The 14,689-nt window shown below is 49.7% G+C and overlaps 1 protein-coding gene across 1 annotated transcript; it reads right to left on the reverse strand.

Moving 5' to 3' along the window:
* Positions 1-6,159: 6,159 nt before the first annotated feature.
* On the reverse strand, positions 6,160-14,145 carry KLHL38 (kelch like family member 38). Its single transcript, XM_008689320.2, has 4 exons — positions 13,390-14,145; positions 11,393-12,984; positions 7,555-7,660; positions 6,160-6,670 (listed from the first exon to the last, which is right to left on the reverse strand). Exons 2-4 carry the CDS (start codon positions 12,779-12,781, stop codon positions 6,381-6,383), a joined length of 1,785 nt encoding a protein of 594 aa, XP_008687542.1. The 5' UTR covers positions 12,782-12,984; positions 13,390-14,145; the 3' UTR covers positions 6,160-6,380.
* Positions 14,146-14,689: the final 544 nt, after the last annotated feature.

Raw genomic sequence — 14,689 nt, forward strand, 5'->3', positions numbered from 1 at the left:
ATCTGCCTTATAGGCTCCTCCACTGACATCAAAGGTCACTACAACCATTGTTAGATATATTTTCAGTGATGGCCTGGGAGTTTTAAAAGGGGTTCTGAAATATGGGCCCGTAAGATCTAGTGGGTAAGACAGACTATAAGCAAGATCATAGGTCCCTGGGACTTATACAAACCCCCAGGGCAAGGAGCATTCCTCTGTGACTCCGGAGGATGGGAACCCTGGGGCAAACTTCCCCTTTCTTCGATTTTGTACTTCTCCACTGATGGCACAGGTGCCCTGTGGGTCAGCCAGGCTAGCAACAACTGTTCTCTCTCTCTTCCTTGCTCCCCTACTCACCTTTTTCCATGTCCAATTAGGTACCTGTGGATTCTGCCTCCTTGTTTCATGTGGCCTCCCTTCCCTTTACCCCTTACAGTTATATTAGTGGTTATACCTCATTATCCCTCCTAGGGATAGGAATAGCTTCCCATCTAAGCTCTCCGGGTTACTCTTTGCTTCCACTGGCTACCTGCCGAGTGATCTTCCTACAACACTCACCTGGATAAGGTCACCTGGAAGACCACTGTGCCCTCCCTTGCGTGCCAGCCAACCTTTTCCCCATGAGGCTCCCCTTCCCCCATGTCATTCCAAAAACTTACCTTCTCTCTCCTTTGTGCTCATCCTAAATGCCTGGACTGCCGTTCGTTCGTTCGTTCATTCATTCATTCATTCATTCATTCATTCATTCATTCATTCAACAAATCTATGTTGATTGCCTTCTCTGTGTCAGGTGCCAGGGAAACAGATGTGAAGAGGGCAGCCATGTTCTCTATTCTCGGGGAACTTCCATTTGGGTGGGAGTGTCAACTAAATCAACGCAGGAAAGCAAATAAAACAATAAATAATTATGATAAAAGGTATGAAGGGAAGAAACAAGGAGCGAGGGAAAACAATGCAGTGGGTGGGGTGGGGGCTCCATTAGGGGCTCGGAAAGGGTGCTGAGGAGGTTCCAGAAGGTTCTTGTGTTAACTGAGCTAGGTAATGCAGGTTCAGTGCTTAGTAAACGGGCAAATCCATTAGCAGTCTCAGTTTTGCTCTTCGGTTAAGTACGTCAAATGAATCTATACTCCAAGTGGGGATGAATTCCGTTTTTTTCTCAAATCCTCGACAAAAGATAAATGTCTTGGAGACTCTGCTAATGAATTCTGCTATTTTTCTCCTCGGTCTAATCTTGAGCATAGATGTCTCCACATTGCTTCCCCTCCAACCCCTTTTGGAAGGTTCTGATTTTACAGTTGTCCTGAGGTGGCCCCCTTGTCTCTGAATGTGTGCTGGGCTGATGGGGCTGTTGGGGACACTGCAAAGACAGCCTCTGAGTTGGAATAGGACAGAATTTCTGTCCACATCTTTCTAAATTAGAAACACCTTGGACTCCCGTATCCCTGTTTGTATCCTCTAAGCACCATTTTTCTGGACCGCTGGCTTGTTATGGGAGCGTTACCGGGGAATTCTGGATTGCAGGCCCTGGAATTCTAATTAAATCAAATCAGTGAAATCAGGAGGAAGAGAGACCCATGGATATCTTTAGGGAAAACAAAAAACAAATTCCCCACATGAAGAGAATAACGTGGCATTTGAACAGGAGCCTAGAATTCCTATAAGACTGCGTGAAAGCTGACATTTCAGAAACCAGGCTCCCTTCCCCCAGCACCCTCGGCATTGGATTCACTCTCATGACGTCACCCCAAAAGCTTATGTTGGCAAGATCAAGAATAGGACGTTACCGGTGACATTGTGTTAACAGATTAGTTCTCTTACATAATTTCTTATGCCTGACCCTAATTCCTTCTTGATGGGCATTTGGCGGATATTGTTCACCCTGGCCTCTCGGGAAGCTGCTTGGAAGCTGTGTCTGAATACATTGGCCTTGGGGTCCATCCAGGGTTTGCTAGCCCCTGCGAAATGGCTGAGCTGAGTTTAGTGCACGTTTACTGAGTCTCTTTGCAGAGCCAGACCCTGTGGGGCTGGAGTGCGGATAGAGAGATGAAAGACACAGTCCCCGCCCAGGAGATGGCCCCCATGAAATGAGGAGAGGAGGAGGAGTCCGTGCCATGTGGCTCCGTCTGGGGCAGGGGGGGAATGCCTTCTTGTGGGAGACGGCATCTGCAATGGGCCGAGTAATGCCTCCCCACAAACGCATGGCCCCCTGGAACCCAGAATGTGACCTTATTTGGAAATAGGTTCTTTCAAGATGTAATTAAGGTGAGGATCAAGATGAGATCCTGCTAGTTTAGGGTGGGTCCTAAATCCAATACGAGACAGAAGAGGACACACTCAGGAGACGGCCATGTGATCCCAGAGGCAGATTCTGGGGTGATGGAGCTCCAAGGTAGAGAATGACAGTTTGTCTGACAATGAAGCCCTTCTTTGCCCCTGGAGCAGCCCGGGTGCTCCCGTGATGTTTAGGGCCCATTCACTTGTGCACCTGCTCATTCGTTCTGCAAATGTACTGACTGAACTTGGCCTAGAGGTTCATAGGGACCACTACTCTGTCTGCCCTCATGACGAACTCCCCTTCCAGTTCCAGTAACAAGTCTCCACAGTGCTACAATGTGGAAGGAGCTGGAATAAAGGGAGGGAGGGAAGAGGGTATAGAAAGGTTGGAGAAGGCTCCATGGAACAGGTGAAGGCCGAGTAAGAGTTCAGTAGGCAGGGCAGGGAAAGGTGTCATGGCTGAGGGAATAGCGTGTGCGGAGGCACAGAGGACACGCACAGCATGTTGGAGTGAGGCAGGGTTGTGTCAGACATCCTGAGAAGGACAAAGTGTCTGAGGAAGACCCGTCACAGTCCTTGTCCTCTGGGACACTACAGACTTTTGTTAGAGGTGGCGAAGGTAAATTCAGCCACTTTCTTCCTACGGACGCTGTTTTCTCTGCTGGGTCCTCTTCTGCTCACTGGTTTATGTTGGGGCAGGGTGTTTGATATTTTTGTTAGTGTTTTCTTGCTTAGCTCTTATTCCACTTCATTTTTGCCCCTTCCCTTGCTGCCTGTTGAGATGATTAGTCAGGCTAGCTGACATTTTTTTTACTTAAAATGTTTCAGTTTAACTGCTGCCGGCTAAATATATTTTGACCTCAGCTCTAGACTGTGACTCTCTCCTCAGCCAGTGAGATGAAGGAAGCCTCGTGCCAAAACCTTCTCTCTCTTTCTTTTTGGACTGAGATTATCCTCAGCAGATTAGAAAACCACGATTATGGGCTGAGGAGCGTTTCATAACCCAGTTCAGAGATGGGGTTGGCCAGGGGGATGCCCAGGTGCATGACTGCTCCTGCCACGGAGGTGTCTTACTTGACGCACAGAGCTGGCCTGCCAGGTGTGCCCGAACGTGTTCGGCCCTGCTGCCATTTTTCTTTATAAATTCCCGGGGACAATTTACTTAGCTCTTCTGTGCCCCGGAGAGACTTGGACAAGCTCCGAGTAGCCACAGACTCGGGCAGCTTATTAAATTTTGGGTTAAGACGAAGGGGAAGGAAAGTTGAGGCATTAGCAAGTGTCTGACAGAAGGAATTTTGGAGGCCGCAGAAGGAGTTTATAGATGGCGAGACTCCCACTTCCAATTCCAGGCAAATAGGACCCGCTAGGATCAGCTCTCACCCTCCAGGCTTGACCTAGGTAGGCCATGCTACTTCTTCCCAGGGTGGGGAAGGGGCAGGGGAAGAGGGAAGGACACGGTGATGCCTTAGCCGAGGATCTGAGGTGCTTACACCGGGTACCGTCCACAGTAATGTCCGGGTTTGAGAGGGAGATTCTAGAGACAGTGTGGGTTCAGCAGATCTATTCTTTAATCCACTCATGCTATATTTAGTGAGGACCTATATATAATGCACGTGGCCGGCACTGAGCCCAGCCCTGGGAATGTGAATGAGGATGGGGCAGATATGAGCCTGGTGGGGGAAGACAGTGATCAAGTAATTACAAGCAGGATGAGGGTCTCAGAGGGGATGTATAGGGACAATAGGGACATTTAATAGGAGAGAGAGTCAACCCAGACTAGGGTGGGGGGGACATGGGAGGCCTCTGATGCAGTGAATTTTAATCTGGCGGGTATGATATGAAATGAAATTACGTCAGGCGAAGAGGTGAGAGAGGTGTGCATTAGACAAGAGAGAGAGGTGAGAGGGAGCAGGGGAGGTGATAAAGGCTGGCTGGGCCAGAGGCAGGCAGGTGCTGGTGGCAGGCCCTGGAGGCTAGAGAAAGGACTGGGGCTCTATGAGAAGGTCTCTGGGAAGCTGTAAAGTCATTTTGAGCAGGAGAAGAATATGAACAGGGTTGTGTTTTAAGATTAGCCTGGCTGTTGTTCGAGGAGGGATCAGAGGTGGACAGGAGTGGAAGCAACAAGGCCACTGAGGAGGCTGGCCAGTGGATGACGACACAGTGAAGACAGAGGGACTGAGGTGTCTGTGGTCCCTGACAGGACCCACGGACGGATCGGATCAGAGCAGTGAGCAGAAGCATCTCTGAGTGGAGACCCGAGGGAGGTGAGAGAGGGAACCCTGTGGGTGTGGCATCTGGGCCAACCATGTTCCGGTGCAGGGCATGGCGGGTGTGAACACCAATGTGCGAGCCCAGGGGCCAGGGTGGCCGATGCTGAGTGGGGGGCCAGGGTGGGAGGCGAGAGCAGAGGGGGAACAGCGTGAGGTGGGGGAGCAATCTTGCGGGGCTCTGGAAGGCATCGGAGGGAGCTGGGAAGGCTTTTAGGCACTTGAGGTGTCACTGGTTCCCTTTGCAGGGAGAGGCGGGATCGAGAGCCTCAAATAGAGAGTTTCAAAGAGAATAGGTTGTAATAAGAGGCCAGCCAACAACTAAGGTGACAGCATCAAGGATGAGGAGCTGGGGCTGACAATCTGGGCAGGGTGGCTGGACCCCAGCCAAGTGGTCTGGGGAGCAGCGCAGAGCTTCAGACCCCAGCAGGAGAAACTGAAGTGCAAAGAATACAAATTAGGAAGAAAGGAAAAGTCCGGAACATGAACCTGGAGAGCAGGGTGGGGAGGAAGGCTCCAGTTAAGGGCACTCTGGTACCAGGCTCTGGGAAGTGAGACCCATTCCAGATACTTCCATTACTGGGGAGGAGAATGCCCATGCTGCTGGGCTGTGTGACAGGCCGCGACAGGGCCAGCACCTGAAGGTTTCTGTACCTGCAGCTGAGCAGGGCAGTGGTTCTTACTCCTGACCGCACGTGACAAGGGTCTAGGCCCCGCCTCTGAGAATCCCTGTCTCTCCATCTGGAATGGAGCTCGGCCCCTTTCTCAAACACCTTCCCAGGTGATTGTAATGGGCCACCACCTTCCCTTGATTCCTGAGCTCGGAACTGAGCTGACTTGGGAGGCGCTTCGAGACCAGGAGGGCTGTGGGGGTACTCAGCCCTGGCACGGAGAGGGCAATCATTGCTGGAATCTCTGAAGGTATTTGTTGGCTTTCCACAGAAGAGCGATTCTCCTAACATTTACCAAAATGAGAATCCGGATGAATTCTGCAGGTTTATAGCTCCCCAGAGGCTGGCGAAAAACATCATTTGGCACTAGAAACAAGCTTTATTCTGGCTGCATAGATAATTTTGCAAGCACTGGATACTGCGTTGCACGTGTTTTCCTGGAATTCGCAGTTACTATATCCATAAGAACGCAAAGAAATGCGGTCATGGCCAATTTCTCACACTGCCACCTGACCCTGTGCTTCCAGGGACCCCTTTTGTTCTGGATTTCCCTGCTGCCCTGGGCAGATGTGGTTTTGTCAGCCCAGCAGTTCTTTCTTTGGGAAAACGGCTTCTATCTCATGATGTGCAGTTTGGATGAGCTGTCAGTGATAATAGTCAACCCGACCTCTGCCTGTAGGGACATGCTCCGGGATCACACAGTTATAGTAGCACAAGCCCTGGAAACAGTGATTGGCTCAAGAGAAAGGCATGGAATTAAGAAAAACCCCAATTGGGGTTATTTTCAGGGTTAATATATAGATAATGGTGAAGTTCTCTCTTGAAGATGCAACATTAGAAAACGTTGAGTCTGAGTTTATCAGTTGCCATTGTCTTCATACTTTGTGGATAAAGAAGCTTGTTTGTAGCATGAATTCTAACAGAGATGAGGTAGAGAAGAAGGGAAAGCAGGGGGGTGGGGGGAGAAGGGGAGAGAGAGAGAGGGAGATGGGGTGGGGGTGTGGAGAGCCAGAGAGAGAGAGACGGAGAGTTCTGCCAACCATATGCCTGGTTCCAGGCCTCCAGGCTCTGGAACTTTCGGTCCTGTGGGCACTCCCTGCATCTGTTTGGGGTTATGCTCCTTGGAGTTGGGTTTCTGTCTCTTGCAGCAGAAAGCATCTTGACTAAGACCCACGGTTTCTCGACAACTTCATGGGAAGGTGTGGGTGTGGGGTATGCACTGGAGAGTGAGGCAGGCGTGGTCAAAGAGTTTGTGAGGCAGCTGTCCCTGGGATGTCCAGGTGTCTGTCTCGGGGTCGTAGCAGTCGAAGGAGGCCAGGTCCTCAATGCTGCAGTCTGTGGTCAGCCGCCGCCCGCCCGTCACATAGAGCTTGTTCCCCATCACCGTGGCCCCGTGATGCATCCTCCGGTCTTTCATGTCCGCACACTTGACAAATTTGTTGGATTGCGGGTCATAAGCAAGAATCCTCCTTGTGTAACCTGAAAACCAAAGGCATACCGGCAAGCTCAGCATTGCTCATTTGGGGCTGGAAGTCTGCAGTCTGGAAACATGTCTGATCTTTGCCATTGCCCAGTACCAAGGCTGGCCTCTGAACTAGGATGTAGAACGTTTTGGTAACCTGCCCAAGGTCCAGTGTGTGGCAGACTCAGATCTGTCTGATTCTGGCCCCTGAACCCTTAACCTCAAGCTTAGGCCATATTAGATTGGGAACAGCCTCCCGATTCTAGCAGCTTTCTCCGTCTCACTGGCATTTTCATCTCTCTCACATGACCCCTGCCCCCGAGAGCCTTAACAATCCAGAGAAGGAGCCTCAGGGATTCAGGAACAGTTCCCAGAGCAGCCCTGTCTGGTCCCCGCCACTCCCCACTTTCAGGATCCCCATTTTACAGATGTGCAAACAGAGGCACAGAAAAAGATTAATAACTTGCCAAAGAGTATACAGCCAGGGGCAGAGTCAGCATTTGAACCCAGGTCTGACCCTAAAACCAGTCCTCTTAACCAAGACGGTATGCTGCAATCGCAGAGAAATGATCCGCTTCCAATATTATTAACAGTAGCAAACATTTTTTGAGTATTTGCCAGGTCTCTGGGATAGTGCTAAGGGCTTGAGATATGTGAGCACATGCTAGTATCACAACAATTCCGTGAAATAGGTATTATTTCATTCCTTGTTTACAGATGAAGACAGGGAGAAACTTCTGGATGAGAAAAGCACTTTGTCAAGTTGTCCACACTCCCCTAGTTGGATGGATGTGCTTTTAAAAACACTGTTTTGCAGAACAACGTCTGTCTATTAGTGACCCTTTTTCCATGGGAGGTGCCAAGTTTGTGTCCAGCCTAGTGATCCTCTGTTCAAACTCACCTCCTACGATAACAATCCGCTCCCCAAGCACCACTGCAGGGGCGCACACATTCTTGATCATTCTCGTCTCCATTTTGAACCATGTGTTTCTGGAAATGTGATAAACCTGAGGGAGAAATAGAATCATGGTGCTGCACTGTAAAGTGATAGATATGTTTTAAAAGACAGAAGTCGTATTTAAGAGAGTGAAATAGGATTCTTTTTCTTTTCACTTTTTAAAACGTAGGTAGGTGTATTATTATTACCAATAAAATGTAATTAAATAACAGAACGTATGTATTGCTAGAAACTGGTCTTTATGTGACAGCATGAGAGCCTCTGTAGAATGGACCAAGAGTTACACTTTGTGATATGTGTTTGCTTACCTTGCTTGGAACATTTTTTTCTTTTAATGGGAAATGGAGCAACTTGGGTATTCATAAAACCAATGATTTTTCAATCATTTCTATTTCCGGCTCATGTTTAAATTTCTAAATGTTCCAGTGTATCAGAGAGGGCCCTAGAGCCAAGAATACATTTGGGGTTAAGTGAGGAAGGCTTTTGAACCGTTCATCCCTGAAAGTCATTAGAATCACAGAGGAAGCATGAGAAAAGAGAGAAAGAGCAAAGAGGTGGGGCAGGGCTCCTTGGCCACGGTCTGAAATAGAGTCGCAAAGCATGATTTCCAGAACATGTCCCCTTCAGTTTAAATGAAGTTCAAATATCAAATATAAATTAGTTCTCTACTAGCAAAATGTAGCTCAACAGAGTTAGGATGGACTTCATACAAGAAAAGAAGGGGAAAAACGTTTATTTACCAAAGAAAATGGCAGCTCTTTCTATATAAAATATAATCGCTACCATATGAAAGACTCTATTTTTTAAATCATTTTACCAAATTTGATCTTCACAACCGTCCTATGAAGTAGGTACCATTACTTGCCCCCATTTTTCATGTTAGATCATTGAGGCTCAGGGAGGTTAAGTGACGTGCCCAAAGTCACACAGCTAGATGGAATGGAAGAGCTGGTCCGGTTGAGCCCAGAGTCCAAGTTCTTAACCACTATACTCGTGACTCTGCCTGGGGCTATATAGGTGTGGCCTTTCTTGATGGAGCAGTTTGAGACCAGGACCTCCTGAGGTGTCTCCATTCTTGAAGTTGGTGAGGCATAGATGAGGCTATGCTAGAGATAGAGGCAATCTCGATGGCTGTTAAGCCTTGTGGTTTCATCTGAAAATACATAGATGACACTGGAAAGTGGGATCCTTGGAGTAAAAGTAAACACTGAGTGAGTAATTGCCTCCTGGCTTTCTGTTCTTTGTCAGCAAGCTTGGGGTATGGTTTCAAAGATAGATTAAACATCTGCTCACAATCCTCATCATACCCCCAGCGAGGCTGGGGCAAGGATAACAAAGCTGGTGTTTGATCAGTGGAGGAAGTGATGCTTTGTTATGGTGAAGGATTTGCTCAATGCCATCCAGAAACAGAGGGAGAAAGAAGGCCAGGGAGAAAGGTACACGTATACACACAAATTGCACAGTGACAACACTGTTCGCTAGTTCCTAAAAGAATACATGTGGGCCAAAGCAGCATCCCGTAAAGAAGATGCTGTCTCTGTGCCAGAAAATCCAACCTACTCCATCAAGCAACCCCCAAGCATTGATCTTACACTCTATTCGAGTGAGTGAAATTACCATTTCAAAGCTAAGGCTAAGTAGACAGGAAAAGCTTCCATGAATACTTTCCCCCTTTCCCCCTTCTCACCACTGCAGTGTACAAGGATTACTCACATGTTAGTGGGATTTTTTCTGCCTTTGCATCTTGTGGGATGGTACTGTGCATTTTTTGATATGCCAGCTTAAAAGCTTTTCTGAACTTTGTATTTATTCTTAGGAAATCAATAACAATTTTGCAATGTGAAGTTGTTAGCGTATGTGTTGACTTCATTTTGAAAAGTACTTTTTTTTTTTTTTACGAAGGAGGGGTTCTAGCTTTACATAGAAGCCCTTTGTTACATCTGCATTGTGTGGCCAGAGTTTGGTAGGGAGCAGAGCACATCTCTCTTGGCTCAAATAAAGGAGCGGGATTTGGAACAGACTCCAAATCTGCCTAGATGGTCGGGGAAGAGCTGAAAGTACGAGCTGGGAAAGTGAAGGCAAGAAAAAAAACAAGGATTAAATTGAAGCTTGTTACTTTTCTCCATCTCCACTGGCACCAACTTAGCCCAAGCCACTGTCACCCTGGCTGGACCTCTAGAACAGTCCCCAACTCTCTTCCCTTAGTCCACCCAGGCCCCTCCAAACCCGAGAAGGGCATCCAGAGGGAACTCCTAAAAATGCAAATTTGATGACTTCAGCCACCCTGTTACTCTCAGGCTACAACCCCAATTCCTTGACAAGCCCTAGAAAGCCCGCCAGGTCTGCCTCATCTCCACTAACACCCATCCCCCAAGAATGTTCCAGAATTTCTATAGTGAGGCCTCAGGGGCAGCAGTCGGGGTGGAGGGGTCACTCAGGGCAGCTTGGGAAGGGGGCTGACGGAGATCACATGGGGACTAAACCTCTTCCAGCTCTGCTTAGGCATACCACCTTTATGCCTTCCGCTCTGTCTCCCAGCTATGTGGTCGGGCTGTCAGTCCCTCCAGGTGGGGGCTGTGCCCCTTTCTGCTCCAGAGCCTTCCATCCAGCTGTCCCCTTACCCAGGAACACCACCCCTCCCTCAACAGAGGACTCTGCCTCTGCTCAGAGAAGCTTCCAACCCCTATCTCCATCCAGGTCAGGTCCTTCTATCCTTCCAGTGGTTCTCCCTCTTCATTTACTCGCCTTCTCTCTTCTCTTGCCTTCCCTGTTCAAGTCAGTGCAAGCCTACCTGGGAAGTTCACACCATCCCCCATTCCTTCTGATTGGTTTAGGGCACGCCCCCTGCTCTTAAAGCGCCCATCCTCCGTTCAGCACCTGGACCGTGATTGTCCTGATGGTCTTGGAGGGTAGGTCCGTGTTCCTGCTCGTGCCCCTGTCCCCAGCGCTCTTACAGGCTGGGGCTTAGTATAGCTCTCATCAATGAACAAAGCAACATCAGGCGTCTCCTTGATCGTCTTTAAAGACAATCTCATTATTCAAGTTTTTCATATCATTACTTGAACCGCAGAGATTAGAACTTGCATAAAACACTTACTATTCTGAAATCTTGGTCTCTATTAGCAACGCTTCTCAGAGAGTTTGCTAGTGATATTAGCGTCTACCTATCATTTAAGGCCAGGGTTCCCCAACTTGGCTGCTCCTTAAGCCTCCTGGAGATGGCTGTCACAGGTATATGTCAGGACCCCCACACCAAGAGATTTCGATTCAGCTGATCTGAGGTTGCGTTCCCAGGGATTTGGTAACAGGCTATGGACCAGTGCTTGGGGATCTTCTACGGCCTTGCTGATTTGGGTTAGAGGCATCTGCAAAATTCCTTCACTATCTGACATTCAATGTGTTCTAGCTTGAACTTTTTTTTTTTTTTGAAGTTTTAGGTATACTAATTTTATTCCTCAAATAAAGATAAACTCTTTGTGGACAGGAGTTGTATCTGATGTTCCTTTGTACGTGTTAATCTTACAGGAGAATTCATAAATGGATAATATCTTGTTGAATTTAAACTTCCTTCTTTCCTCCCTCCCTTCCAACTTTCCTTTCCTCCCTCCTCTGTTTCCTCTGCAAATGATAGTGTGTATGTGTGTGTTATAGGTATGTGTGCATGCACTCATGCATGCATGTATCCACATATGTGTATATGCATGTGTGCATGTGACGCACGTGTGTGCACGCATGGGTATACACTCACGCGCCTCCATGATGGAAAGGACCAGCCATCTACCTGGATAAGGCGTACAGGATTCTGCATGATGTCCTCTCCCCCAAAAAGGTAGAGCCTTTGGTCTTTCACGGCGACTGCAGGGTGGAGAACCCCCACTGGCATGCTGGCCATACTCTCCCAGATGTCGAAGATGCTGTCGTATCTCTCCATGGAGCCCATGACCTCCTGCCCTTCTCCGATGCCCCCAATGGAGAAGATGAAGTTCTTATGGGCAGTGCTTCTGTGGGAGTAGCGGCCCACCAGCATGGGCTGCCCCAGCCTCCACTGGTTGAGCTTCAGGGAGTAGATGTAGACATTGTGGCTGGCCCCGTTCTTCCCTGCCCCGACGGCCATGCCTCCCAGCACGTAGATGCTGCGATGCAGGGTGACGGCGGAGGCCTTGTACAGCCGGCTCGGGAGCTTGGCGAGGTTCTGCCACTGGCTGGTCTGTGTGTCGTACAGCAGCACGTCCCTGGTGGTCTGCTGGTTGTCCTTCCTCCCACCCAAGAGGATGAGGAAGTCTTGGTAAGAGGTTCTTGGGGGGACATGCCACGGAGGCTGGAGGTCTGGGGCACTGGTGGCACTGTACGTGGCAAACATCTGCCTCTTGGCCGTCTCCAGGATGGTCTGGCACGAGGGCGACGACTGCAGGAGGGCGTCATTGGCAATGAAGTGGTGGAAGAAGGCCGGGTGGATGTACTGAAGCCTGACCTGCTCGAAGAGCTCCCGCACGTGTCCTTTCCGGGCCTGCAGGTCATGCTTGATCCAAACCATGAGGGCCTCGAACACCTTTTCCTCCTCCCCACAGAGCCCGTCATCCCCCAGGTAGTCTCTCAATTCCAAGGCACAGAGCTCCTTCAGGTCGGCCGAGGCCACCACCTCCGGGAAGCACGTCAGGGCCACCTCCCTGGCTTTCTTCTTGAGGGTGTCACAACTTAAGAGTTCCGAGAGTCGGATCATGCCCAGACAGTTGCCGGGGTTCAGCTGGCTCTGGAGGTAGGAGGAGCCGGCCTCCAGCAGCTTGGGGTACTGCAGCATGGAGGCCGCCTCCATCACGGGCAGGACGTTCTCAGCCGTGATGTGCGCCTCCCCGGTGTACACGTATGAGATGATCTGCTCCAGAGTCGCGGGGTCGATGCCTTTCAGCTCGACTTTGGCCTCGCTTCTCTCCCGGAAGTTGCTGCAGAACATGGCCCTGAAGTAAGGGCTGCTGGAGGCCAGCACACTTCGGTGGCAGGGGACCTCCCACGTCCCGGTACAGATGCTCACATCGGTCAACATCCTCTTTTGCCTCAAGCCATTGAGCTGCCTCAATAAGTCAGAGGAGAAGTCGTGGTCTTTGAAAAGCAGCCCATCTGGCAATGCCTCGTCCATCCTACAAGGAGGGGAAGATGCCCCAAGGGGAAGCATGGGCCGAAGGGTTGAGCTGTGGTGTCTCCAAGACTCAGAGCACCTATGTCCATTCACTAAGATGCTTGTGGATATTGCCAAGAATGTTGCTTAGTGAAGACTGGAAAGAGAGGCCACCTGCACCCCAGACCTCACAGCAAACTCCTCTCTTTTTGGTTATGATTGCTCCGGAAGGTAATCGGCAAAGAGCATCTTCAGATAATCTGAAGGGGAAAAAAGAACCACCGACATCGTTGGCAGGTACCTGATGGTCAGGGGCTGAAGCAAGGTGACAGTCCCTGCATTTGACCAGCCCAAATCTGTGAGCCTTGCTCCAGCTTCTCAGCATATCTGTTATTTAGCAAACTCGTGTAAGCGTCTTTCTGGGTGTTAGTCATTCCCCAAGGAGTCATTCTGGGGGCGTGGCCCTCTGGTAATGAGATGATACTGAAGGATGAAAATGGGCCTTGGCAATGTATTTTTTAAAACATGATTTCACAGAATCTTTGGGGGTTTGTTTTAAAGATGTGACAAAGAGAAAGCAGGGACCAAGCAATACTCTGGGCAGGGTTTCCTGAGTGACAGCTGGCAGTCTACCCGCGGAAGAACGAAGCATTAGGGATCTGTACCTTGGTTTGCTGCGGTGACATCCCCTGATGCCTGGTCCGGCTGGTCCCTCCGGAGAGCTTCCGCCTCTGGCTCCAAGTGAAACCATAAACCCAGGCCTTCCTTCAGCTGGCAGATGATTTGTCCTGGGAGAGTTCTGGATTTGTTTATGCGAACGGTGCTTTCGCAGTTTTCTAGAACTTCGGGAAAGAAGCACTGGGCAGGGAGACAGTGTATACATTCCAGGGCTAAGAATAGTTGCATATGTACTTTCCACTGTTATGACATGTGACTCTCCGGTTGCCTTCTGCGGCAACCCGAGGGCCTGCGGGGCCAGCGCATGCCCACATGCCTTGTTTCCTTGGCAAGTGTTTACATCGGCATAAATAGATCTGGAGGAACAGCTTCTCTTCGAGAAGACTTTGCTGCCCACTTGGACACATCTCGGGTCCCTTGTCCTAAGAGTGCCTGGGAATTCTAGATGTTTGTAAACAGGTTGCTGTGACCTGGGACAGTCCCTGAAGATAGTTCTGGGCAAGTTGAAGTAACGGACAGTCTTAGGGAAACCAGAACATGGGCCCGAGGATTCTGTTCGGTGGGTCTTTATTTCCCACTGTCTGCTGGCAGGATCGTTGGAGAGGGCTGTGATTTCTACCTGCAGGCTCCGAGGGGATGGAATCTATGACAAAAGTTGTTTTTAATATTTGTGGAGCACCCCAGAGTTTCCCGATGCAGGAAAGATCAAACCTTTGTTGGTTCCCATGACGCCAGGGGCTTCTGTTGCAAAGTGGCAAGGGTCCTACTCTTCCAGGTCATACCTGCCTCTCACAGACACATACTGATTGCTCTTCAGTTTTTTTTCTTTTAAGATTTTATTTATTTATTTGAGAGAGAGAGAGAGAGAGAGAGAGAGAGAGAGAGAATGGGGGGGAGGGGCAGAGCGAGAGGGAGAAGCAGGTCCCTGCTGAGCAGGACCCTGGAATCATAAGCTGAGCCCAACGAAGGCAGCCACTTAGCCGCCCAGGCGCCCAGGCGCCCCTCTTCAGTTGTTTTTTTATGGTTCAGGCTTGCTTTTCTCTTTTACTTTTCCATTTTCTCCCATCAAGGAGGCTTGAGCTGGAGGCAGGAGGAAGGCAGATCTCTCCAGGGTGTGCCGGAGAGAAGGAGAGGGGAAGCAGGAGGGAGGGGGAGGAACAAGCAGGAGGAGGAGGAAGGAGACAGAGCAGGGGAGAGAGGGAGGGAGGGACAGATGAAGAAAAGAGAGGAGGAGGTAGCCCCTGCAATATAAGAATCAGAGCCACGATGGACAGCGTGGAACCAAAG

The sequence above is a fragment of the Ursus maritimus genome, unplaced genomic scaffold (genome assembly GCF_017311325.1).
Source record: "Ursus maritimus isolate PB19 unplaced genomic scaffold, ASM1731132v1 scaffold_9, whole genome shotgun sequence".
Classification (NCBI taxonomy): domain Eukaryota; kingdom Metazoa; phylum Chordata; class Mammalia; order Carnivora; family Ursidae; genus Ursus; species Ursus maritimus.

Excerpts from the sequence above, each read along its gene's own strand:
- KLHL38 (XM_008689320.2), bottom strand. The coding sequence starts at position 12,781 with ATGCTTCCCCTTGGGGCATCTTCCCCTCCTTGTAGGATGGACGAGGCA. Across the intron at positions 7,661-11,392 it reads ATCCTGTACGCCTTATCCAG|GTTTATCACATTTCCAGAAA; the intron begins GTAGATGGCTGG and ends TTTCTCCCTCAG. Across the intron at positions 6,671-7,554 it reads GCGGATTGTTATCGTAGGAG|GTTACACAAGGAGGATTCTT; the intron begins GTGAGTTTGAAC and ends TTTGGTTTTCAG.